This window comes from Prionailurus bengalensis, chromosome F2, assembly GCF_016509475.1.
Source record: "Prionailurus bengalensis isolate Pbe53 chromosome F2, Fcat_Pben_1.1_paternal_pri, whole genome shotgun sequence".
NCBI lineage: Eukaryota > Metazoa > Chordata > Mammalia > Carnivora > Felidae > Prionailurus > Prionailurus bengalensis.
In genome coordinates this window covers 20287950-20315705 of record NC_057353.1, presented here as the reverse complement: position 1 = coordinate 20315705, position 27756 = coordinate 20287950, and the positions used below count along the sequence as shown (strand labels likewise).

General features: G+C 42.4%; 1 protein-coding gene across 9 annotated transcripts in view; it reads left to right on the top strand.

Annotated features, from left to right (window-relative positions):
- NCOA2 (nuclear receptor coactivator 2) overlaps positions 1–27756 on the top strand; it is a 293750-nt gene that overhangs the window by 225792 nt on the left and 40202 nt on the right. For all 9 annotated transcript variants that reach the window (XM_043601182.1, XM_043601180.1, XM_043601175.1 and 6 more), the window contains 7 exons: positions 4934–5037; positions 8951–9128; positions 12028–12216; positions 15105–15206; positions 15719–15862; positions 18997–19144; positions 20878–22147. In XM_043601182.1, coding sequence (XP_043457117.1) covers positions 4934–5037; positions 8951–9128; positions 12028–12216; positions 15105–15206; positions 15719–15862; positions 18997–19144; positions 20878–22147 — 2135 coding nt within the window. The remainder of the gene's footprint in view (positions 1–4933; positions 5038–8950; positions 9129–12027; positions 12217–15104; positions 15207–15718; positions 15863–18996; positions 19145–20877; positions 22148–27756) is intronic.

Genomic DNA, 27756 nt, shown 5'->3' with positions numbered 1-27756 from the left:
TCTTGCGTTTACGGAAGGATATTTTTGTAACAGAATATATTTTTATGGTTAATGGATGCAAAATATAGAAAAGTAAATACAATTTGTGATCACTGAGAAAACTGCCTAATTTAAAAATATTAAGTAGTGTATTTTAGTATAGTAATGCTGTACTTACAGAAGTATAAATATATCTAAGGATTTTGGCTTATTTATATCTGGCACATAAAAATAGCATACTCATCACTGAAAGGCTCCATCAAGATACCAGTATATGTCCGGTTATCATAATAATGTATCTCTCACTGGAGCCCTTTTCTTCCTCCTATTTAATTTCAAGGCTCAGCTGAACGTTGAACAGAAGTAGTAATTACTTCATGAAAAGTACCCAAAAACAAATTCGTGACCATTTTAATGTAGATTTCAGTTACATTAGTAAAGCCATACTTCTGTGTGTTTTCTATCGTTTCATATTACTGATTTTATTCTCTTTAATACTGAGAAATTATCAAAGCACAAATTCAATACAGAATTGAATACTAGATGACAAATTAGTTGAAATGCATACATACAAACATGTAGTGAGGACAGGAGTGAAAAGCCCTAACTTCTTGACCCTTGGTCTCATATATTTAGTCTACGAATAGTGAAAATTTCCCGTTCTGTTAGTTACATGAGTATTGTGTAAATATTGCAACATTTTAAAAGTTCTCTTGCAAATAATCAATACTCTCATTTAGAGTTTTCTTTCACAACACTTGATCCCCTAATACAATTTCAAGTTGATCTTGTGAAAAATGCACTGTTTTCTTTTTTTTTTTGAATTTTTTTTTTTTAATGTTTATTCATCTTTGAGAGACAGAGAGACAAAGCATGAGCGGGGAAGGGGTAGAAAGAGGGAAACACAGAATCCGAAGCAGGCTCCAGGCTTCGAGCTGGAGCCCGACGCGGGGCTCGAACTCACCAACTGTGAGATGCGACCTGACCCAAGTCAGACACTCAACCGGCTGAGCCACCCGGGCGCCCCCTAATGTGCTGTTTTCATTTTTAGTCGGGAATTCCTAGGGTTCCAGCTTACATGGACTTTTTGCCAGTGTTCCTTAGCGTTGGTTTCCAGAGGCACAGTGGAGACTTCCTCAGGGCCAGATGCCACGTGTCCATCCCACCGGCTTCCGTGTCAGGCTCTTGTCTGCCATCCACTTGCTTATCCTGCCGGGTCCAACTCAGTTACAACGCACGTGAAATATTTTCGGCTGTGTCCAACGATCCTTATCTCTTCTTTGAACTTAAAGTTAGTTCCTTGCAATTATCCCTAAATTGCTCTCATTTAGTTCGATTGTAACTGTTTTGCCCTCCCAGCTAGATTTAATCTCTCAGCTGACAAGGATTATTCACTCCACTTGCACCACAGGCAGAGCGAGACACTGAGACACTGAGACACAGAGACGAAGAGACTGCTGAATAGATCCCGGTGTTACTGGTGACTTCCTCATGATGGCCACTCACTCTCCGTGACTTCCTGTTGGCTGCTTTTCTCCTTTGAAAGACTGAGCAGTTGGATATTATAAAGAGAAAAAAATGACATGTCTTAGTATTACAAATAATTTTTCAGGATGATTACTTTTAAATTGTTCTTTAAACTCTACAAGATATTAATGGATGAATTTAGGAAAACTTGGGTCTTCAGAACGATGATCAGATCCTCAAAATGTAAATATCTCACAAGGTATATTGATGGTCTTTAAAAGGCTTGGAAATGGATTGTCACAGACACTCTTATTTTCTATTTATTTCGCCCCACAAACAGCATTATTATAGACCCCCAGCAAACAAGAGTTTCTTACTATTGTGCTCTCAGAATCGCATACGACAAATCGCCTGCTGGTTTCTCGCGGTCAGCAGTAGGTACGGAGTTGCCCTTGTGATTAGTAGCTTGTGCTTTATGAGTCACTTTCCCCCCAGAGTAATCTGAATTAATCAATCCATACTTTGAAAAGGATAAAACCACCAGTTTTAACAGTGGAAGGATAAGAGAAATGGGGACCTGAAACAACATTAGATGCCTTAAAACTTACTGAGTAAGGCAAAGCAAGATGATTTATCTCCTCAAGAAACCCTTTCTCCCATATTTCTGACCCTGCCTACCTGTGCCATTCCTCGCCCTGCACCCCGGAGGGCCCTTAGACCTAAAGGGGAAAATCTATTCGTTTTTCCACCCCCATCTCACCCACCCGCCCACGCCCCCGTTGCCTCCTACGTTTCTGGGAATAAGTGCCCGAGGTGGATCTAGTCTTGTTAGCCACCAGATATTTAGTGAAAACCTGCTCTGAAATAGGGACAGTGCCCATTAAGGATACAGATACAGTGCCGCCTTCATAAAATCTATCTTCTGGTGGGGTAGCATACTGTTTATTTCCTGGACTGTGATTCTCACTGCAGGAAGTGGGGAGGACAAGATACCTTCCTAGGAAGATACATCAGAATGTCATTCAAAGAAAGCTTTTTCAGTCTGCAAATTCTGGTAGATCCTCTCTGGGGAGGTTGTCTTCTCATGTCCACCATTCCGATTTGAGAATCACCACTGCTACTGAAAGAGGTTACTGATGGGAGCACGATGCTCCTGTCAACAGTGAGGAGATTAGAGCAAAGGGTGCAAATTACTCTTTCTGCGGGATGTTAGCACGTCGCTTTCACGCTGCCACAACACCAAAGACAAAAAATGAATTAGGATGCAGTAGGACCACATAAATATATAATATCTGTTTTATGAGTTTTAAAATTTAGTATTAATGAAACTCAGGATCCTTAGGCCCGAAGCCTGCTGGGACCTCCACAGTACCGGCTGCTAAATTAGATGAAGCAGGAGGTGATGGGGTCAGTCCTATTCCTGGACTGGTGGGTAGCAAAATGAGTGGAAACTGTAGAGAAATCTGTAGCCTTACAGAGTGAAGTAGCAAAGAAAAAAGAAAATTAGGTGCCCCGGTATGCGTTTACTTGGAGTATGTTTGGCAATGAAAAAGACTCTAGGCAAATGGGGATGGTGGGGGAGGGTCGTCTGCAATAACTGTCTGGAGAGCCTGAGGTACGTCCTGCCCCAGTGGAGGCTGAGGAGTTGGGCTGAGACCGAGCCTGCAGATAAAGCAAGGGGGTAAGGTGCCTAACAATCAAGAGCTGGGGATGGCAGCAAAGAAACGACCAAAATGAAGACTGACAGATCCTCACAATATTGACCTAGAAAGGCTACCAGATAAGATCTAAGATCTAAGATCTATTTAGATCTTAGGAGGTGATCCAGGAGTATAGTAATTGAAAAAGCAGATACGGTCTGCATATGATAAGCTCTGCAAAGAAGTTGCTAAATTTGGCATTAAGTAAGGAAGAACTAATACAAGTATGCTAGTAGTAAGTTCTATTTGTAAACTACTTGATAGTTTTTAATTTTTTTAATGTTTATTTTTGAGAGAGAGCGCGCACGCGCGCTCACAAGTGGGGGAGGGGCAGAGAGAGAGGGAGACAGAATCCGAAGCGGGCTCCAGGCCCTGAGCTGTCAGCACAGAGCGCGTCGCGGGGCTCAAACTCAGGAACCGTGAGATCATGACCTGAGCCGAAGTCGGACGCTTAACCGACTGAGCCACCCAGGCGCCCCACTACTTTATAGTTTTTACAGTGTGTTTTACATGACATCCCATTTACTCCTGTCACAGTCCATGATGCATGGAAGGCACGTACTAAGGCCTTGAAAAGTTGGGAGTTGAACTTACACTTGAACTACAGCAGTCACCTTCCCTTCTCCCCTGATAAATATACACGTGGGAGTGCTCCGTCCTGGGAGTGGCAAGATTTGGAGGACCTGCGATTCCCAATTATTTTCTAGGTTCTCAGGTACAAATTCAGATTTCCAGATTTTTAGAATACCGTGTAAAAACTTTTTTCAAAAAAAAAAAGAAACCGCCGCAGCAGCCGCAAAATTTATCAAGGTCATGAGAGCAGGTTGATTCTAGGTACTAAACGGATTTACGGTTTTCTTTATTTGCATTTAATTACAATGATAACATTCAGTGTAAACAAGGATATAATTTATTCAGGTGCAAATAATTGGCACATTGTTTTTGTGTTGTTTCCTAGCAAGTTGACAATACGTATCCGTTATGCTTTAAACTTTTTTTGGCGTTCTTGAAATAACTAGTTTGCATAAGTATTGATGAGTGGACATCTATTTATTCTCTGAGAATTATCCATGAGGGGCATTTCCCCAGGCCCTCCAGGCCTGAACGCTGCCTGGTACATTGTAAGCCGGAGCATATGTTGTGCCTCCTGTCCTAAAAGGGCGGCCCCTGAACTCTAGGGGCTTGATAGGGTGCCTGTGGTCTCTGCCTGAAATCGTTCAGCGCCTTCGACCAGACAGGGACCGCCAGCCTTCAGGCCACTTTAACTGTGAATGTGATGAGAGGTGGAGCAGTAGGAGAGCCCACGAGGCACTTGTTACAGCGTGTCACTTGAGGGCAGCGGTAGCAAGCTAGGACTCCTGTTTGTTCCTTCAAACACGTGGAGATGTGTCTCCGAATGTGCTACCGAATTCTGAACAGCAGGCCTTCCGTTATCCTAGTTTGCAGAGTCCCCTGAGCAGAGACTAATTGTGCCATAGTGTTTGGCGGTTTTGTCATCTAGAAAAAAAAAAAGGCTCGTCGGGGACTAGCATGAGACCACTAAACTCATTTTAGCCACTGCCTGAGAGGGGATCTGAGCCACAGGTTCTGGAGGTGAAAAGTTAATGTTCTGCTTCCTGTTTCCAGCAGTTTCCCCCATTCAGCGGCAGTGGGGATGTACTCTAACTCTTTTATAGCCACGTCTGATTCCACTAGAGATTTAAAAAATCATTACAATAAAAATGTTTCTGTGTCATTCTGTCCTTGAAAAAGCAGCACCATTGAATTCACGCTTCTGTTTGTTGCAGAGAAAGCAGCAGCTGCCAACATAGATGAAGTACAGAAGTCAGATGTGTCATCAACAGGGCAGGGCGTCATCGACAAGGATGCGCTGGGGCCCATGATGCTTGAGGTAGCACGCCCTCATTTTCGCTCTGTACTTTATGGTGTTGTTGATCTTCACATTATTATGTTTAATTTTCAGGTGAATGTAACGTAAGGACAATCTACGCTTAATTTTCAGTCTTGAGGTTGGGGTACCGCTGGCCTGTTGAGCTTGCTAACACGTATTTATCTAGCTCCTCGTTTCAGCACATACACATTTCAGGGCGATAATAGAGAATTAAGCGGACTAGATTAGAATACAAATGGACAGACTTTCACTGCCAGTTGAGCATTCATTTTGGAAAACCATGTCCACAAGTCCCATTAACTTCTGCGATAGAGTTTCCGTTTGAAATGTTCCCCCAATTTTTAGGTTTTATATTATGCCGTGTACACGTGCCTATATGTGCAGGTTAAAATTTGAGGACCAAGTAGAGGCTTCGGCTTTTTCCTTATGCTGCTTCAAACCAGCTCCTCTCCTAAAGATGAGAACTGAAGTAAAGGCAGAACTATTAAGATAAGCATCACCAATGTAGTGGTTAGTCTTAACTCCCTGTTGCTGATTAACTTTCGGAAGTTTTACGACCAGAATACTGTCTAGAATTTGCAGAGTCCAGCTCTCCTATTTCATGAACTAGCACAGTATTAAACGCCGAGTGCTTTGCTGTACCTATTCCAAAATTAAAATTCAAGATGTGGGCTATGGTAAGATGAGGGAAAAAAATGTCAGCGAATGTATAACAAGAAGCAGAGGAGCCCGGAGACATAAATTATGTCAGTTCTCAGGATAATTTACTCTGCTGGCGATAGGATGAGACTGCAAAGTACTGCACGGCCAGGAGCCTGGCAGCGTTGTCACTGTGGGAGCAGCGACTCGCAGCAGCAGCCGTACGTATGTGAGAAATTAGGGTTTTTAAAACGAAGGTAACCAGTCGTTGCCCTCCTTTATTTTAGCTGGCGCTTATGATCGTGGGTTTGTTTTTGTTTTTGTCTTAGAAAATCTGACTCTGTGAAAATTTATCTCACAGGTGGAAGTGCGGGGGGTGGGGGGCGGGGGGACTTTTGAAAAAAAGTAAAGACCATCTGACCCAGTCCTTGTATTTAGAAATGACGGAATTCCTGGAGCTGGACCTGCTAGCCAAAAGGCTTTAAGTGACCTCGTGTGGCCCCTTGCTTATTTCTCTTGAATCGCTGGCTTGACAGTATCCAACTACAATTTTCAGGGAAAAAGCATGAATACACTTAACCTGATTTTCCAGAGTCAACAAGGAAGGCCAGAGAGTGCTACTTCCTGCTTGGTTCTTAGAAACAGATAAGACACCTCTAACAGGGTGGATTATTTAGAATTAGATGAAAGTAGATATGTTCCCGGGAACGTTTTTTGAATTATAAACAAAATTGGTTTGAAAATCATAATCTGAATTATTAGATTATTATATTATTAGGAAATTCTCATATATCTGTGTTTATTCCTTGCATGGGAGAAGGTTAAAATAGGGTAAGCACTTCTGGGAAGATTTTTGAAGCTCCAAAAGCGAAATGTTTGGAGTAACCCCAAGGCTGTGATGCAAAGCCCTCTGAGCGCACGGTCATTGATTACAGATATCCGATGGCTGGGTATCAGTAGGCCTTCTCTCGTAAAATCCAGCCAGCGTGTTTGCTGTTTTAAAGTAGTCTTCAGCGAATTCATTGTACTCATTTGAGTACTTGTGGAGCAGCAGGACCTTAGTGCTGAATATGTTAGAGAGCTAATGCCTGAATCTAGTGACTTAAGGTTTGAATTTAAGTGTTTTTCCCTGTTTACATGGAATAATTTGAACAGGGAAAACTTGTTCCCGTTGAGCTGTTCCTAGGCATAGATGCACACTCATGCTTACATCATAGCATAGTGGTTGCTAGGCAACAAAACCAAATGTCAGCTTTTTTCATCAGAGCATATCATAGTGTGCTTTTAAAAAAAACACAGTCTCATGAGATGAAACACTTTCATCTTTCAGTTATACTATGCTACAAATCAGTCTTTTTATCATGGTACAAAACATGTGAGAAGCTGTTTGCACTTTCAGAAGTGAACTATAACTAATATAATTATGAAAATCCCTGTGAATGTATATCTGAAGCAGTTAGTTTAAAAGGATACGTGGCACATAACTAAACAGCTGACTTGCTTCCCTTCACCCTTCCCAGACGTACACCTGCATACACATACTCACACAAGGTTTTTTAGGGGTTGGTGCCAGCCTATTATGGAGGCCATCTCCCTACAGTCTTGCTTTGCCCCGCAAAATTAGTTATACAATTGGTAAAACCTGACAGAATATTTAAGAAAAACTTAAAACCGAATGGTGTTATATTTAAAAAAAAAAAAAAGCTTTTCACTGGTGCCTTATGGTCATTTCTAATTTGAGAGAGCACTTAGTTTTGTGAAGAAAATAGAATTAAAGATGGAATATATTCCCAAAAAGCTCACAAAATAGGAACTGTTAAATAATAAGGAGAAAGCAAACTAGGATAAAAGTAAATACTTCATGCCCCATCCATACACATTGTTGTATCAACATACACATGTAACATTCATGTTAAAAACAGTGGTAAACACACAGCACGGAGAAACTGACATCAACTGGGTAAACCAGCTGACCCTGTTTCGAGGTACACCTGATCAATATCAAGCCTTCTCTAGTCCTGATGGTTCACCTAATCCATAAAACAGGATCTGACAAGCAAGGATCAGAAATGGAAAGGAGGAGTCACTAAGAAAAACTCCCTGAACTCTCAACTTTTGCCTCACCAAGGTGAACATGGTAGGAAAAGACTGGGGTAAATATCAAAATAGAATACTCTGCCGCTTAGCAATCACGAGCATGAGCTGTAGAGTCAGGTCCACCTGGATTCCAGCTTTCCAGCTCTGCCACTGGCGAGTTTCAAGAGCTTACACGAGCCACCTCACCTCTTTGAATCTCAGTTTCTTCCTCTGTAAATTGGAGAAGACATTCCTTCCAGAGTTGTAAATATTAAGATGACATAATGTGTTTAAGGCACAGTGAGCATGCTCAGTAGTTATTCTTATTATGTTCATTTCCTGAAATGATCCTAGAGCCTTTCTGTCCTTCCCTAATCTAGATTGGCATGACAACAGCAGGGAGTGAGGCCAAGCGCACGTTATGGGAAAGCACTAATGTTATCTGGGTGACTAGGGACCTGCATCTCGATGACCTGGAGAACAAGTAGTAGAAAAGGGCACAATTAGTTCACTTTCCAGTTCTCGCTGTCAAAATCCAAACGTGAAGTCCCCTTCCAGTCTTGGGACAGTGCTGGCCACATCTCCACCTGTGGTCCCCATTGCCATATCAGAGAGACACTTCGCAGACCCTTTCCCCAAACCAAAAGGATTGGCTTTTGAGATCATTTGTAATTCTTTCCGTTTAAACCCTGGCAGCTTTAAAGGTAATCAAATCGGGGTTTGTTTAATTTTTTTTCTCTTTAAACTGAGGGGAAATTAGCAATGACCCCTTCCTCCCATTGTATTACATGAGAAACATGTACATGTACAACATAATTACTTTGTTTTGGGTTGGTAACATAAATGTTGTTGTCGGGCCGTGTGGAGTCCACCAATATAATTTTGAAAATATAGATAAATGGCTGTACTTACTTGGCAGTAATTATTATCTTCTGATAAAATAACAGAGTAATGTTGGTCATTTAGTGTGCGGTAAGAAACCCTGATCTAGGCTCTCTCCCACTTACTAAGATGGAATAATTTCACCAAGAGAAAATGTGCTAATTGTTCCTAAAAACTAAGAGAGGGGCAAGAGAGAAATCTCTTTTCTATCTATATGTGAATTGTACATTTCCCTTAATGGGATCAGCCCTTCTTAACAACTGCATATGATTTTCTGTTGTATCGTGTCTAACACAATTTGCGCCTTTTCCCTCAGGCCCTTGATGGGTTCTTCTTTGTGGTGAATCTGGAAGGCAACGTTGTATTTGTTTCAGAAAATGTGACACAGTACCTAAGGTATAACCAAGAGGAGCTGATGAACAAAAGTGTATATAGCATCCTGCATGTTGGGGACCACACTGAATTTGTCAAAAACCTGCTGCCAAAGTCTATAGGTAAATGATGGTCTGCCGGGTCCCCCCCCCCACCCCCATACACACGTGGTCTTGGTTGGAGGGTAAAGTAGCACTGTATTACGTCAGTAACTGGGTACTTTTAGAGATGCTTAGATTAAGTGTTTAAACTTAAAAGTCATGGAGAAAGGGGCATCTGCAGATCGTGATCTTGAACAAATGATTGTCTTGATCCTCAATTTTAAAGTACATGAAGAGAATTCAGATGGAAAGTACTCCTGTGGCAACTGTTTTCATGGGGTTTGTGTTGTGGTTTTTTAAGACGGTGCCACATTGCCTCCCTCTCTATCCAGTGCCAGCCGACCCTGCTTTGTGCTTTTTCCCCATGATTAAGAAGCAGAAGGTCATGAGAAGTTTGAGAATTTGACTTCACAGAAACAAAACCCTGAGTCCGTCTTGTGAAGGGAGTACGCGTGTGGGTGCATACGGTACTCTAAAAATAAAATGTTAAGGAACAAGTGGCATATAGAGGTTCAAATGCTATCAGCCTGGGAGCCCTAAATGGGCCCTTTCATTTCCCAGACGCTCCGGTGGCTGTGCAGGTGTCCCCCCTCAGACACTGCCTCCTTACCCCGTTTCACATCCCTGACTCCACCTCATCTGGAAGATGCTGTCCGGGAGCGTCCGAGAGTGTTGAGGGCCACATCGGAACATGGGCGGTTCACAGCATGGACCCACCTTAGCCGCTGCTCCGGGGCATCACCGTTCCCACTTACTGAGTGGTTCTTTTTTTTAATATTCTCACTTAGACTGATGATGCTAAGAACATTTTCACAGATAAAAGGAAGTGCATATTTCAGGACAGAATGAGGTCAGGTCCTGAGTTAGCAAGTATTTCTGTTCTTTTTTTTTTTTTTTTTTTTCCTCCAAATTGTTTCTATTAGCTGGTCTTACTGTTAACCACAGTAAATAGAAGAAGGCCCTTTTAAATTCCATTATGGCTCTCTTTTCCTTGGTTACGATAACCCTTTGTTCAAAGTGACTGCAACAGTAATACAAAACATAGGAATACTCGTGTGAGATTCTTTTATTATATTCTCTAGTAAGTGAACAAGAAAATAGGATTTCTCATTTCAAGTAACTAATATTTTCAAATCTCTTCAGTAATTTTATGACTTCCTCAAAGGACCTATGCTTATTAATTTGGTATTATTAATCCACTTGTCTGAAGAGCTCTTTTCCTTACTTCACATTGTACTTTTTTTATATTTTAAGATTCCTTATTAACCTGAGGTAATAAGAACTCTTTTTTCTTTCTTCTTTGATTTCTCTGTGTAAGTCTCCATTTCGTGGGTGAGCTTGCAGAAACGCTGACGGTGACACAGATCCCCCACGTCTGCCGAGGCGCATAAAGCTAGCTGTGACTCCTTCTATAATTCTAGAACAGCTTCTTGCAGTTAACTTGAAATTCCCTTTTTTCTTTCTAGAGTGTGTTTTCTTGTCCATTCCTTCACAGCCCAGCGGCTATGGGTTTAGCCTTGCATTCTCCAGAACGCCTAGATGTCCTTTTAAGTGTTTTCCAGCTAGTGAGTTTTGAGGGTATGTTTGCTGATCTTCTCGCTGGCCCTTTTTGTGATCCCCCCTTTCATTGTCCTACTGGCCATCATATTTCTTAGAGCATAAGGAAGAATAAAGAAAAGATTCCAGCTCTTCTAGTAGTTGAGCATCTTTCTCATCAGTTTTCTCCTCCGTAGAATGAGAAAGTGGATCCAGCGATCCAGAAACAGGAATCCTCAAAATCAGTCATTCTTTTGTTTCTCTTGATTCACTAGTGCATTTCCCCAAAAGTAGTCTTTCCTCTGTCATTACCTCTCTCCTGATGTAATACACACACTTCTGAGTGTGGACACCAAAGCAGAAGAAGACATGTGAAGTAGTCTTTCATTTGATAAGAAATAAATGACATGAGCACTGCATCTGCAAGGAGTTTTCAGTCTAATTGAGGAAATGTACATGAAACCAAAAAAAAAAAAAAAAAGCTACAATAGAGTCATTCAACAGTCAAGTTACAAAATATACACTAAAAGTTCTATAAAATTCGGGGCGCCTGCGTGGCTCAGTCAGTTGAGCGTCCAACTCTTGGTTTCACAGTTTATGGGTTCGAGCCCGTTATCGGGCTCTGCGCTGACAGTGCGGAGCCTGCTTGGGATTCTGTCCCTCTCTGCCCTCCCCCGCTGCTGCTCGCTCTTTCTCTCTCTCTCAAAATAAATAAACTTTAAAAAAAAATTGTTTTTTCTGTAAAATTCTATAAAAGAAAAGATCTGCGAAAGGAGGCAGTATAGGGATCTTGGCCTCAGAGCAGGCTACATTTGGGTGGGAGAAATAGAGGCAGCTGAACACTTTAGAGAAGGTCGCAGGACCAAAGGTGTCCGCACAGGACCGAGTCTGGAGGACCGTGGGGGAGGCTCGTGCTGGCCCACGGGGGAGATCTGCTTAGATGGATACGACGCGGCTGGTTGCTGAGATTTGATTTATCAGTTTGAGTGGCTTTCCTCTTCCTGACCTTTTAAAAGAACTTTTATCCTTGTAAGGTCCAAATCCTTTTAAAGAACTTCATGCATGCTACAGTTGGTGCCAGCTACAGATTTTTGAGCAGGGGGTAACATATCTAACACTAGAATACAAGTAGGTGGAACTAAATTTCCAAGAAACCAAAGCAAGGGAAACACAAAAAGAAAGAACTGTATGCTAGTAATGAATAACCAAGGCCTGCGCTTGAAAGGAAGGAGTCAGGGTGAAGGGTAAGAAGTGTAAAAGTTATTTTGAAAATCCCAAGAGTGTTCCCAGGTTGTTAAAACAGTAGCATCATTTTGATAATTCGGCAGCGGTGAGTCTGATGTTAGTTCCTTGGTAATTCTCGGCTTGCTCTCGCCTCACTCAGTGAACGGGGGATCCTGGTCTGGCGAGCCTCCCAGGCGGAACAGCCATACCTTTAATTGCCGGATGCTGGTAAAACCTTTGCCTGATTCCGAAGAGGAAGGTCACGACAACCAGGAAGCGCATCAGAAATATGAAACTATGCAGTGCTTTGCCGTCTCTCAACCAAAGTCCATCAAAGAAGAAGGAGAAGGTAGGGCAAAATCAGGATATTTCGTATGTATCTGTGTATTTACTCCTGTGCCACTTCTTTCACTCTTCATTATCTGAAACTCGTGGCCACACAAAGAAAAATTTAGACGTGGTTTCTTTATCCTTTTCACCTACTTAATTCTTGTGACGAATTCAATTTTTATGTCTGTAAAACAGCACTGTCCGATAGAATGTTCCGCGGTGGTGGCCGTCCAGGGCAGCCCCTACTAGCTGCATGTGGCTGTTGAGCATTTGGTGTTTCAATAATGCAAATGGGGAACCGACTTTTCTACTTTATTAAGTTTACGATTGCATAGCCACATGTGACTAGCAGCTGCCTAACTAGAGAAGCTCTCTTAGTGGCTAAACCTCCCAGGGATCCTAAACTCTTCTGAATGTCTACTGTGAGGCACAGCCCTAGAAAAATGCATAAGTACAAACAACTTGTTTCATACACTTTCCAGGGGTTAATGGATTCCATCTAGTTTATCCGTGGATGCAGGGTCCAGGATATGGTGTGTGTGATAGAATGATACTTGAGAGAGGCTAGAGACGGGAGTGGGGAATGGAGAGGACTTCAAGCTCGTAGGCCCACCCCCCCTAAGGAGATGCTGATTAGTGTCCAACCCCCGTGCCCTCCAAGCGAGCCACGCCACGCCGCAGAGGGTCACTGTCTAATGTGAAGCAGTGCCGAAGAATGCTTACTGCGTGCGTAGCAAGAGAGGAGGTGTGGAGGAGCGCTGGCGAATGGAGACCTCGTGGGCTTTGTAGTCAGACAGGCCAGGTCAGCCACTTACCAACTCTGTGACTGTGGGCAAGTTTTTTGACCTCTCTGGCCTACAGTTTACCCTCTCATCAAGGGGAGTCAAGAGTATCAGTATCAGAATGTAGTAAGGATTAAACGAATATGCCTGAATCATGATTGGCATTAAATACTACAGAACGTCCTCGACTTACGGTGGTTTGACTTACTTTTTTTTTTTTTTTTTTTAACTTTACATTGGTGCGAAAGGGATACACATTCGGTAGAAACCATACTTTGAAGTTTTGAATTCGGATCTTTTCCCAGGCTAGCGATATGCCTACAGTGCTCTCTCAGGATGCCAGGCAGCGACAGTAAGCTGCAGCTCCCAGTCAGCCACGCGATCGCAAGGGTTAACGACCGGTACACTCACAACCATTCCATACCCACGTGTCCGTTCTGCTGTTCGCTTTCGGGATGGTGTTTAATAAATTTCATGAGATGGTCAGCACTTTATTAAAACATAGGCTTTGTGGTGGATGATTTTTGCCCAACCGTGGACTGTGTGTATTTGAGCACATTTAAGGTAGACTAGCCTAAGTTATGCTTGGTAGTTTAGATGTTTTAAATGCATTTTTAACTTACAGTATTTTCATCTTAAGATGGGCTTATCAGGACATAACTCCATTGTAAGTTGAGGAAGTTCTGTAGTTATTTGGTTTTATATGCAAGTAATTTGTAATTTAAATTTTATTGAAAAGTAATGGGGCTCTCAGAGGTGACATAATTTTTCAAAACTAAGTTTTTCCCTAGGTATGCAATGTTGAGGGATTTTTTTTTCTTTTTATGCAACAGAGTACGTGCTGCTAATTCACCCATCTAGGATACTGTTCTTAAAGTGGTAGAAAAAAGACGTAACTGACCTAATTTGTGACTTTGTGCTGTGTATTTAAACACTTTTGTACCTTTAAAGTCTGGTTCTAGATAATTAACACAGTATGGCCTAAGAGTGGGGTTTCTGAGCCATGGTGTGCTCAGATTCGAATCCTGGCTTCACTAGTTTTGTATGGTGTTGGGCAGATTATTTAAACTTCGTGCTTTGGTTTTCTCCTCTGTTAAATGGAGGTGATACTATCCCTGCCTCGTAGAGTTCTCACAAGGACTAAATGAATTGATAGCCTCTAAAGCAGCTAAAAAGAGGTCTGCCTCATAGCAAGTACTCAAAAATTTAGCTTTTATTATGTTGAGAATGAAGATTACGTTTATATTTGTGATACCCACCATTACTAGATAGATTTAGAGAAATTCTTCCCCAGATTTAAAGATGAATAATCATAAATCAATGACATAAGAGATGAAGACTATCATTTTAACCTTTTATCCAGCATTTTCGAAATTAAAAGAGCTACACCATGTGCTCCGCTTGTTACAAAGATAAATAAAACATCTCCGTGTTCTCTAGAAGTGAACACAGATGAATAAAACAGTCGACGTGGGTGAGGAATAAAGGCCTAGCGTTGGCCATGTGAGAAACCAGCCGAGGCCGAGATTCCCAACTGTAATGCGGCCGCCCTGGTGCCTGCCACACTTTCTAGGATTTCGTTCGTGTTCACATCTAGACTCCATTTATACTCTTTGCGTTAAATCGCTCGTTGCCATTCTAGGGGTAGTTCCGTAGCTGGGTAGAAGGTCTATCTAGCTTTCCTATATCGTGGTGAACCAAAAACTCAAGGAGCAAACCCTCGACAGAGCAGAGTATCAGGTTTTAGTTTTCGCCATTTGTCTACTTTATGTTGAACTAAGCTGGTTGTTCCCATCAGCCATTCTGTGAGAAAGGATTACACGCTCTTCCGTCCATCGCTGAGCAGGTAGTTTTCAGGGCAGGAATGCTAGCGTGGTGGGTGTACTTTCGCAGCGTGGGTCGTGTGGCTTCAGCAGCTGACCCTGCACGGCACACCCTATCCTGTCCCCCAGCTGCTTCCCACTCAGGGGAGGAGAGCATGAAGCCAGTGAGCGGCAGAGGCACACAGCGTTTGGGCACTCCCTCCTTCGCTGATTTACAAGGTCATGTTATCATAAAGACATTTGAGTTTGTTTGAATCACTGAAAAAGCCTATTATGATAACCATAAATGTATATGATTGAAGATTTGCAGTCCTGCTTGATTTGTGTGGCAAGAAGAGTTCCCATGAAGGAAAGACCAGGTCTTCCCTCATCAGAAAGTTTTACTACTCGCCAAGATCTCCAAGGTAAATTTTCTTTCCAGAGAAGACCGGGGGTGCCTGGGTAGCTCAGTCGATGTAAGCGTCAGGCTCTTGATTTTGGCTCGGGTCACCATCTCACGGTTTGTGAGTTCGAGCCCCGTGTCGGGCTCTGTGCTGACAGTGTGGAGCCTGCTTGGGATTCTCTGTCTCCCTCCCTCTCTGCCTCACCACTGCTCACACAATCTCTCAATAAATCAACAAACAAACAGATTAAAAAATATATATACCAAAGAAATCATTGTAGAAGCTACATATTTGTAATGTAAGGAATATATTTAGAAGATCACAAAGAAGCTGGGAATAGTGACTGCTACCGGGGCAGAAGCCTTGAGGAGCTCGAGGAAGAAGGGGCCGGGGGGGGGGGGGGCACCTATTTTCACTGTCTACCCTTTGTGTGCTACCTGTTCTAAATAAGTAAATTTTATCTTTTAAAATGTTAGTCGTTTTCGTAAATAATAGATGAGTACGTAGGTATAATGCTTGCTGTAATTTACTAGGCAAGATCACGTCACTGGATACCAGCACCATGCGGGCAGCCATGAAGCCAGGCTGGGAGGACCTGGTGAGAAGGTGCATTCAGAAGTTCCATGCGCAGCATGAAGGGGAATCTGTGTCCTATGCTAAGAGGCATCATCATGAAGGTAGGCATCTCTGCATGGTACTTTTCTTGACGCTGATTTTGCTGTGTTACTACTTCCTGTGGAAGCTTTCTCTGAAACAGTGGTTCTGAAGTTCACCTCAGGAAACTCGGGTCTGTTGACTTTTTGTGTTCATACGTACTTTGCATCATCCGGCCCAGAAAATGCTGCCATCTAAAGGAAAACTTTGTAGCCTCGGTGGGACAGAAGAATGAGATGACTAGAAGATAATTTCATAAAAACAGAAGAAAAGGAAGGGAAAAAGGTCATGTTCGCTGATCCTAAGGCTTCTGTATATAGAAAACTACATAATCAGGTACCACTTAATATCAAAAGAAATACCTGAGTCCTAAAGACAATCTGGAAGTAAGAACGAAATGAAATGTGCAAGAGCAGCTAAATTCCTGATAGGGGTCTCCCCGGCCCTCCTTCCACGTGATGACCGCCGAAGACGGCCCAGGTATTTCTCGAAGGCTCCAAAAAATGAGGGGACTTGACTGAGGTCACAGGGCAGCTAGACTAGACCGTAATTAACAGGACCGCTAGAGCCAAAGCCAAGACTTCAAAGTCCTGTGTCAGTAATAACAGCAGCCCTCACCGAGCACCTGGCCTTTGTCCGACGCTGTCCTTCTTTGTTGTATCTTGTTGCTTCTAGCAACAGCCTGTGGGCAGGCGTCAGGAACTCAAGTTATCAACGGGAAGGCGGACGCAGATGAAGTGACTGGTCAGCACCCGAGCTTAATCTGGGGTGTCTCCTGGCAGTCCCCCTGTCGTGCCGCTGCCAGAGTTCTTTGCACAGAATCCCGTCTCCTCTAGTGCATTCTGCTGTTTTGTCATACTGGTGAGAACAAGGGGGGAAAGATGCCTTTTCCTTAGCTCTTCCTCATTAAGTACTAGGTGGGGGAGGGGGAGAGAGACCTCTTCTTCACCTAGTCTCCTGATCTGCCCCCATGGACGCCGTGTGTCCGGCGCGGGGCGCCTGGCTAGTGGGCCTGGATTCCCCAGGGAGCAGCCACCGTGCCTGTGAGGGACGAGGGGCGGCGGAGTGTGCCCTGCAGCTCGGTTGGGCAGACTGTCAGCGTTTTGGCAGAAAGAACATCCCGACTCCTCATTGAAAACAGAGTTTTAGTTTGTCCTCTTCCCTTCAATGTGCATCTGTGACCTTAGCGTTTTACCAGTAGTGTGTGCTTAGACTCTGTGTTTTAAGACCGCTGATGAAAAAGTACAAATCGTAAATGACCCCTCTCCCCATTCCCTTACTTTTCTCCTCATCTTATTCATCTTTTTCATCTTCTTTATCCTTCTCAGAAATAAGCACACAATCCAGAACCTTGTGTCTTTCAGCATTTTTTTTAAGTTGGAAAGAATAAGAGGAAATAGAGGTTCTACACTTGGCAGAAATCAGTATTTAACCTACTGTTTCACTAGATCTGGTTTAAAATTTAAAAAATAGTAACAACAAAGAACAAGAAATCACCACGAGCAAACATGGTCAGTATCCTTGAGTCCTGAGTAGCAATGCCCTACACGGAACTCTGTGGCCTCCCTTTGTAAACAAAAGGGTTTACACAAATGTACCAGACACCGTGGTAGGTTTAAACAAGCGGGACCCACTGAAAGGAAACTCCAAAATGTACGAAATAGGTAAGATCGAAGGTAATCGATCACACTGAGTAAAAATCTCCTAAAATGTTGTGTTGAAATGGAAGAGCTTGCTAAAGAAATCCAGGTGTATGCTTAAACGTATCTACTTTAGTAGTAGAGATGTTTGACGTATTTCCAAATGAAATGGATAACCTTCAGGGGTCACAGCCGAGGTCAGATAAAATTCTGAAATCCTAAGCCATTCGAAACAGGAGTCCCGTTAGAAAGATTGTATTCGTTCTGCCTTTTAGGAACATACTGCGCAAAAGCAAGATGCACATAAGCACAGTGATTCATTTCCAGGACTCCCACTTTGCAGTAGCTTCGTGCAGCAGTTGACGGCACAAAGTAGTACCCAAACGCTGCGTGTACCTGAGACTGCGGAGGGGGTTTCATGGGGGAAATTGCTCGAAGTGAAATTCTGCCAAGAAAAATCAGAATCCACACTGTGCGTCAGTGACTCTCTAGCTCCCTCCCTCCACTCACTCACTCGAGGCAATTTTGTGGGGTCGTGAACGCGCTGGTTCTGGCTGGTCTTGGGGCTAGCGGTTCAACCCACAAAATTTGTGTAGAAGAGGATGCGAGAAAACACGGTAGGCTTCTTAAAATGGTTTAAGAGGGTAACCAAATTATATGGCTCCTTTTTTTTCTGAGCCGAAATGTTCTTTTTCAATATGTAGTATTTGACAGTTTTAAAATACAGTTGTTCTAAAAGATAAACCTGAAGTTTTATTGTAAGAGAACTTATTTTCACCTCGTTGATTTATACATTTTCTTCTGTTGTCTTGAAAGTGGAAACAGATTCTGTATCCAGAAGTTAAACCATTCCGCTTTTATTGTTTCAGTTTTCTGGTTAGCCTCTTTTTTTCCTCTGAAAAGATTTTTCTGATTGTTTATCTTTTGCTTCCTGTTGTCCCATCCACAGAAGTCATACTTCTTCTTACACACTGAACAACAGATTGGGGAATAGTACTGTGAGATGGTGAACAGTCCGTAACTTCAAGATGAATGTTCGGAGGATGCGTTTAACGTCACAAATTTTACTGTAATATTTTTATTAGCTTAGAGGGAAATTAAAGGCAACTTTTACACTTTAAAGATATCCTGTCTGTGCACTGTACTGTTTATTTTAAAGAGATCATTGTGAAACTTGTTTTGAGCTAATCAATGGTTTACACTCGTTTTCGCCATGGTCCTGAAGATTTTAAAAAGAACCTAGCTTGAGGGCCTAATAAGCCTTATTTGAAAAACAAAAAACAAAAAAACACAATATATTGAATTTGTTAGCATTTTGAGTAAAAAAAAAAAATGTGCTTTTAAAATGCTGTAATGTTTTAATATCATAAACTATTACTGACAACTTTTTAACATGCTGGTAGGAAAATCTTCAACTTAACAAAGTTTATTACTGTTATTATATCTTATCCTGCCCCTACTCTCTGATTTTTTTTTTTTTTTCTAAACATGCATTCTGTTTCCTTACTTGCCCACAGTGCTGAGACAAGGATTGGCATTCAGTCAAATCTATCGTTTTTCCTTGTCCGATGGCACTCTTGTTGCTGCACAAACGAAGAGCAAACTCATCCGTTCTCAGACTACTAATGAACCTCAGCTTGTAATATCGTTACATATGCTTCACAGGTAATCCTAGTTATAAGAAATCATTTTCAAAAAAAAAAAAAAAATCATTTTCCCTTCCCAAGTCAAGAGAAGTGTTACAGAAGCAACAGATCACCCTAGAGCTTTCCAGCCTTGTCAGACATTGCCGTTAATCAGCCCCGGGCACGTAAAATATAAAACTGAGTTGCTATTAACTGTTGGCTAAAAGCTTATTTATGATGCCAGCGAAGAGGGCTATACTTTGAATTCTCGTCTTAATACTAGTGACTTTTAAAAGGCAGCCGGAAGAATATAGGCTAGCACCGGCTTTGCTCTGGCACGACCGCCTGGTAGGTCGGAGAAGGGAAATCGATCAGTTCCCAGCGGTGACCCATGCAGGGTGGGAGTATTGAGGCATGATTGCTGGTCCTGTGTGTTTAAATCTAAAACTCTCAAATATACTCAGAGGCAATATTTTAGATTTTTATTCTCAGGCTTAAATTAACTTCTTGACGTTAGCCTTTAAATTGAAAGGTAATGAACATTTCCATAAAAAAAGAAAGCACAGAAAATTGAATGTTGATTTTAAAATGAATTTGTCATAAACTATATTGTTGTAGAGCACAAATTTAGGAAAATGATTACATTTCAAGTTATGTAAATATTTATGGGTGTGCTATATAAAAGTTTATGAGCTACTGTCAGAAGATATATAAAGTTGCTCTGGTTAAAGAGTCCCCTTTTATTACATTTCTTGATTATGTACTTTCTTGTTTAGGGATAAAAAAATGGGCAGCCCTGTTTGCCAACTGTTAATAAATCTGACCTCAAACTGAAACAATTTGAAAGTGATTACAGATGTGCCAAATTTCACCCCCCTAAGTGAAAGCTGATGTTTGACAATTTGTGAAACCTGTTTTGTTTGGATTTGTGAACACATGTGGTAACTCACAAGTGACTGCCAAGGCTGTAAATTAAAGCTCATAGGACTTGGAAAATCATCTAGCTCAGAAAACCTGCTTTTAGTCACTAGTAAGGGAGTGGATGGGAGCTGTCTAGGTGTTGGGAAAGTAAGATCACAGACCAGGGTCACTCTGAAGTTTTGTCCCAGGTTGTCTGTTGGAAGCTCTCACTTTGACTTGGAGAGGGATCTCTTAGACAAGGTGATCTAATCCTAAATGCTTTTGGTAACTGTATTGGCTCTAGAACTTGTGGAGTTTCTAATAGTTAGGGATGAGTCCCCCAGCCACCCCACCCCCACCCCCACCCCCACCCCCACCCAGTTTGCTATTCGTCTTGAGCCAAGTAGTATACCTCAGAGCTCTCTGGGCTTCCAGATATGACTATTGTTAGGAATTAGAATCTGGCAAATAATTGAAGACAGCTCCACTCGTTTGGGTCCTTCCTTTAAGACGGTACAAGTTCTTAGTTATTCATGATAATATACATACCATTAAATGAGAAAGATACTGTGGACTTGGAACCCCTCTAATGTCTTATCTGGTAATTACAATTTTGAAACAGTAGTAGTCAGATTTAAAGACAGCCCGTCTGTAAAACCGCAGACATCTTAATGAGTTGACTGAGAAACATCCCTCTTGGTCCAAAACTACGCGTGTTCAGTCTTGTCCATAATTGCAGATTGTTTCATCAGAGTGTTATCGGTCCTTTAAACGTACTCTGTTCTTTTAAAGAAAAGAGGCCATCTCGTTTTCTTAAACTAATAACAACTTGCTAAGTATTTTTTCTTGTATATTTCTTTCCTCATTATACAGAGAGCAGAATGTGTGTGTAATGAATCCGGATCTGACTGGACAAGCGATGGGGAAGCCATTGAATCCAATTAGCTCTAGCAGCCCTGCCCATCAGGCCATGTGCAGTGGGAACCCAGGTCAGGACATGACCCTCAGTAGCAATATAAATTTTCCCATCAATGGCCCGAAGGAGCAGATGGGCATGCCCATGGGCAGGTTTGGTGGTTCTGGGGGAATGAACCATGTGTCGAGCATGCAAGCAACCACTCCTCAGGGTAGTAACTATGCACTCAAAATGAACAGTCCCTCACAGAGCAGCCCTGGCATGAATCCAGGACAGCCCAACTCCATGCTTTCACCACGGCATCGCATGAGCCCCGGAGTGGCTGGAAGCCCTCGAATCCCGCCCAGTCAGTTTTCCCCCGCAGGAAGCTTGCATTCCCCTGTGGGAGTTTGCAGCAGCACAGGAAATAGCCATAGCTACACCAACAGTTCCCTCAACGCACTTCAGGCCCTCAGCGAGGGGCACGGGGTCTCACTGGGGTCATCGTTGGCTTCACCAGACCTAAAAATGGGCAATTTGCAAAACTCCCCCGTTAATATGAATCCTCCCCCACTCAGCAAGATGGGAAGCTTAGACTCCAAAGACTGTTTTGGACTTTACGGGGAGCCATCTGAAGGTACCACTGGTCAAGCAGAGAGCAGCTGCCATCCGGGAGAGCAGAAGGAAGCAAACGATCCCAGCATGCCCCAGGCTGTGAGCGGCGAGAGATCTGACGGACAGAGTAGACTGCATGACGGCAAAGGACAGACCAAACTCCTACAGCTGTTGACCACCAAATCTGACCAGATGGAGCCTTCGCCCTTATCCAGCTCTTTGTCGGACACAAACAAGGACTCCACGGGCAGCTTGCCTGGTTCTGGGTCGACACATGGAACCTCGCTCAAGGAGAAGCATAAGATTTTGCACAGACTCTTGCAGGACAGCAGTTCCCCTGTGGACTTGGCCAAGTTAACGGCAGAAGCCACAGGCAAAGAACTGAGCCAGGAGGCCGGCAACACAGCCCCTGGTTCAGAAGTGACTATTAAACAAGAGCCCGTGAGCCCCAAGAAGAAAGAGAATGCACTACTTCGCTACTTGCTAGATAAAGACGATACTAAAGATATTGGTTTACCAGAAATAACCCCCAAACTTGAGCGACTGGACAGTAAGACAGACCCTGCCAGTAACACAAAATTAATAGCTATGAAAACTGAGAAGGAGGAGATGAGCTTTGAGCCTAGCGACCAGGTGAGTTTGTAATGCGCTCTCCCAAGTGTACTAATCCATACCCATCACGGCTTCTCGTAGGGGCGTTTGGAGGCCTCGGGTGACTAGAGACAAATAAGCCTTCTGCTTTGTTGTCCTGACGTTGAAACAGACTTCATTCTCACTTCAGCTGCCTGTTCCACATATTCCTGTCTAGCAAAGAGCGACATTGTTGTAGAGCCGGGGCTGGGCTGACTTTTCTCTTCTTTTCTTTTCTTTTTTCGTAAGGGGCCAAGTGGTGAATATTTTTGGCTTCACAGACCACACGGTCTCTGCCACGGCTCTTCAGTCCCGTCATTGTAGCGCAAAGACAGCCAGAGACCTAGACACTGTGTAGACAAATGAGCACGCTGTGTTCCAGTAAAGCTTTACATACAGACGCTGGTATTTGGATTTTGCGGTTTTCGTGTGTCACAAAATACTCTTCTTTGGATTTTTTCTTCAAATATGAAAAAATGTAAATCCAGGGGTGCCTGGGTGGCTCGGTCCGTGGAGCGTCTGACTTCGGCCTAGGTCATGATCTCATGGCTCGTGAGTTCGAGCCCCGCGTCGGGCTCTGTGCTGACAGCTCAGAGCCTGGAGCCCGCTTCAGATTCTGTCTCTCTCTCTCTCTCTCTCTCTCTCTCTCTCTCTCTCTCTGCCCCTCCCTCACTCATGCTCTGTCTCTCTCTCTCAAGAATAAGTAAAACATTAAAAAAAATTTTTTTTAATGTAAATCCATTCTTAGCTCAGGGGCCATCCAAAAACAGGTGGTGGGCAGAATTTAGCCCACAGGCCAGCTGTAGTTTGCTGACCCTGTTACTAGCAGACGCCTGATTGGAGATAATCACTTCCTTGAAACTGGGCTTTGTTAGGACAGACTTAATTAAATTATTTCCCATCTACCTTGCTCTCTCTTAAAGATAAGCGTTTGGTTTTCAGACCTAATGAAGATCGCTGTACCTCTCTTTATTGTCTACTACAACTTCTGATTAATGCTAAAGAATCATTTAAAAGAAAAAAGAGTTCTTTCTGACATGATGGCTTGGCATAAGGTGTTTCTTGGGGACTCCGTGAAGTCTGGGTTAATGATCCAAGACTTCACCCTTCATTATCAACTCTGTCTAACCCCTGGGAACTGCCCTGTACTTCAAACCTTTTAACTGACTGGTTAACAAGTGAAGAAGCTGCATAGGCCTTTCTAGTTAAAATAGTTCACTAATTTGTCTTGAAATCTGGTTTTCAAGGGGATACTTTGTGTGACACGCCATCTTGGGGGACTGGGTGTGGATGGGGAGAGAAGAGAGCAGCACTTCCCTGCTAGAATGTTGAAGTCCGCTGAGTCAGCAGAGGCTGGCCCTGGGGCAGGGCTAGGATTGAAAGTAAGAATCAGGAAAGCTGAGGCCCTTCTCGCCCTGCTAGCTGGGCTCACTCCATGGTTCTAAGCGTTTAGCTTCCTTTGTTTCTTTCACTTTGATGTCTTGGCAGCTGCTGCCATTCCTATGAAACAGGTAGGATTTTCTAAACCTTTGTCCTTCACAAGGGAAACAGCCTAATTCTATAATCATCTTTGATAATTAATCCTTAAACTTAGAGGTCAGCGCAGGGTTCTGTAATACAGCTATTCTGTAATGCTGTAAATTCAAGTAAATTGGGGAAACTGAAAGTTTTAGCAGAAAGGTAATCGCAAAACCTTGGATAAAGTATAGTGTGAAACTATACTGACACCTATAAATGTTTTCATCTCTTGAGGTTTACTAGGTTAGAATATACAGAGCTAGTGGCAGACACATACTATCACTCAGGTCTCCCTAACACATGCTAGAGGCCAAGATGGTGACCCGTGTCGGCCACCTTAGCTTAGTGGCTGGCCCCTCCCTCCATACACAGGATTTATTTCTATCCCAGGCCTGAGGCCCTGGGGACTTAGAGGGTCAGGGAAGGGGGACACTGCTTGGCATTTCTATATTTAGTATATGATTACACTAACTTCAGGCAAACTGGAAAAGAAAAATTTGTTTTTAAAGTTCTTGAGTCACTTGCCATGTCTAATTGTTGCTCAGGGGAAACATTTTTCTAATCAGAATCATCTCACCTAGGGTACATAAAGCCCGGGTGTAATGAGCACAAATCTGTTATTTTGGATGGACCAAAAAGCAGTGTAGACACACACACACACACACACACACACACACACACACCCCACAGTATTTGGATGGACCAAAAAGCAGTGTAGACACACACACACACACACACACACATACACACACACACACCCCACAGTATTTGGATGGACCAAAAAGCAGTGTAGACACACACACACACCCCCCACAGTATTTTTTTCTTAATGAAACCCAGTCCCTGGCCTCACCCTCCATTCACTCCCATTTAAAAATAAAACTCCACCAAAAAATACTGCAGAACAAATTTAACATTGAAAACATTGCAGCTTGAAAAGAAAAGTTACCACAGGAAGTATGCATTACTTAAATTTAGATCAAAGTTAGAACGCGTTACTTTAAGGAAAAAACACTGATTCTTTTGCCTCCTGCTCTCCTTCACTATTCCCAAAACAGATTCATTGTATCTCCTTTTAACTGCTGGACCGCTTTGTTGAAGGTTTTTCTTTCATTTCCAGGGAATCTAAGTTTTTTATTTAATAAGGTGAACTCTTAGGGAGCCCGAGTTGTACACTTAACTGTCTTGTTATTTTGACTCAGAGAAGAGCCATTGACCAAGTTTGTGTTTAACCTACCACTAACTTATTAAGGGCAGGAAGTACTTCGATCGTGCTATTATACCTAAAATAGAGCTCTTTGCTGGGCAGAGTATTTAAACAACATTTGTTTCTACGTCATTTCGTCACCAGCAGGAAGCAGTGACAGAAAAATTTCCAAAATGTTTACCGACTGTTTTTGTTAATGTTTACTTGTTTTTGAGAGACAGAAAGAATGAATGTGAGTGGGGGAGGGCCAGAGAATGAGGGAGACACAGAGTCCAAAGCCATCTCCAGCCTCCAGCCTGTCATCACAGAGCCCCATGTGGGGATTGAACTCACGAACCGCGAGATCATGACCTGAGCCAAAGTCTGATGTTTAATCGAGCGAGCCACCCAGGAACCCCCCAGGTTTTCAGCTATGTACTTATTTGCCTAGTGGGGTGTGTTGATGTTCTCTCTGATGCTACTGGGCCGGTTATAATGAGGGTTCAGAATTATAAGGAATTTCTGAAAGGAATTTCTTCTTATCTGGCACCACTAGGCAAACCATATTTTAAGCTGGTAACGTCCTGAAAATTTTCCTCCAAATGTGGCAGAATTGTATAACCGTTTTGTAACAATTTTACCATTTCTTAACAATTTTTTGTTAGGCAAATGTGGTAAAATTGCACTTCTTATTTAAATTTTTGAAAAGATGTTTTGTAACTTATCAAAATACTTGTTATTAAAATGCATGTGCTCTTTATATTTCCTTCAGAGAGCAAGTTGATTTGACACATGAAAAATTCATAAAACCAGAAAAATGAAAAATTAAAGAAATCAAGTCCAATTTTCATTTTGTAGAACTTTTATAAAAATCTTTCTGACTCATTTTCTGCCTGAAATAGTTTAAACTAACTATTCAAATTGATGTGGCTAATTTGAGCATTCGAATAGATGCCTAAGCAAAACTTGGAAGTATCTTGGCGAAGCATTTTAAAGGAAGGCATTCCTCTTTCTGTTGTGAAGAAATCAGGCCTAACAAAGTAGACATGGACTGGAAGAACTTTTGATGAGAACTAAAGCTTAAAAAATTTAGGGAAGAGGGGGAAATATTTGATCAGGAACTTATGTGGTCAGATCTGTCCCTTCCACAACCTACGTGACTACAGAAGAAAATGCCATAGTTGTCAGATTTTATTGCCTAACAGCCAAAGGGGTTATAGTAGACATTCTGAATTTTGTCTCCTTGATGAAGAACATTTAAAGTACACTTAAGACAATTAGATGAATGTTAGATGTGTACTCCAGAAATTAACAAGAAATAAACACAAGCACAACAATATTATCTCTAGTGGGGAAAACTGCATAATACATTCTTCTGATGTAAGCTCAATGAATTCAAACAGTGTCTGTCCATAGTTATGGAGATCTAAAGAGCCAATTTCTTTTGAATATGAAACCAAGAAGTTCCTGCAAGGCTTTCTAAAGACTAAAAAGCATTTAGTCACTAGACTGACCCACAGTTGAATTTGGTCAGCTCTTAAAATGACAAAGATTAAAATTTGAAAATCAGTTTGAATACGTACTTTTTAAAAGTAAAAATCGGGGCGCCTGGGTGGCGCAGTCGGTTAAGCGTCCGACTTCAGCCAGGTCACGATCTCGCGGTCCGTGAGTTCGAGCCCCGCGTCGGGCTCTGGGCTGATGGCTCAGAGCCTGGAGCCTGTTTCCGATTCTGTGTCTCCCTCTCTCTCTGCCCCTCCCCCGTTCATGTTCTGTCTCTCTCTCTGTCCCAAAAATGAATAAACTTTGAAAAAAAAAAAATTTTAAAAGTAAAAATCAACCAGGGCTCCTGGGTGGCTCAGTTGGTCAAGCATCCAGCTTCGGCTCAGGTCATGATCTCACAGTTCTGTGGGTTCGAGTCCCGCATCAGGCCCTGTGCTGACAGCTCAGAGCCTGAAGCCTGCTTCGGATTCTGTGTCTCCCTCTCTCTCTGCCCCTACCCCACTTGTGCTGTCTCTCAAAAATAAACATTTAAGAAAATAACAAATCAAAATCAACCAAGGAAAATCCTGAATTTTAAATTTTCTAATTATTTGAAATTTAAACACCAATAAATTGATTTAAACCATCCAAACATATTTTAACATTTTATATGTATAACATTAGATTTATTTTCAACTCATTATATTAGACACAAGAGTAGGTTACAAAGGAAGAATCATGAATCTTGTCATTAGAACTCTATGAGGGGAGCACCTGGGCACCTCGGTTAGTCGTCAGACTCTCAGCCGTGGGGCTCGGGCCCCACATCTGGCTCTGTGCTGGGCGTGGAGCCTGCTTAAGATTCTTTCCCTCTCCCTTTGCCTGCCTCTCTGTCTCTCTCTCCCTGTCTCCCTGTGTCCCTCTCTCCCTCTCTTTCTCCCCCTCTTTCTCTAAAAAAAGAAAAAAAAAGAAAAAAAAGAACTCTTTGATACGGGTGATAGTTATTTTTCTGTTTGATGTGGTTTAAAGTATAATTCTATTTGCATGAAAAGAGTAAAGGTCAAAAGGAAAGGTAGGAGTCTAGACACAGGCTGTTGTAAATCTACATTGTAAAAACTTTCTTTTATACATACATACCTGGGATTGGGGGCAAATAGAAAATCATCCATTAAGGATAATATACTTTATATTTATTATTGTTTATCTGAACCGATTTATGTTGGCTGTTTCTCATCCAAGACAATCTGTGAAACTTTTTCGAGAAGTATCATATTATTTCAGTCCACCTCCTTTACTCCCTACCCTCTCCCCACACACACAATGAGCTTTAAAGGCCACTTAAAAAAAAAAAAAATACACAAGACAGCAGCATAGTAGGGAAACTTGGTTTCATAGGCCAGCAATAAACTTCAGTTTATTAGAACCTCTT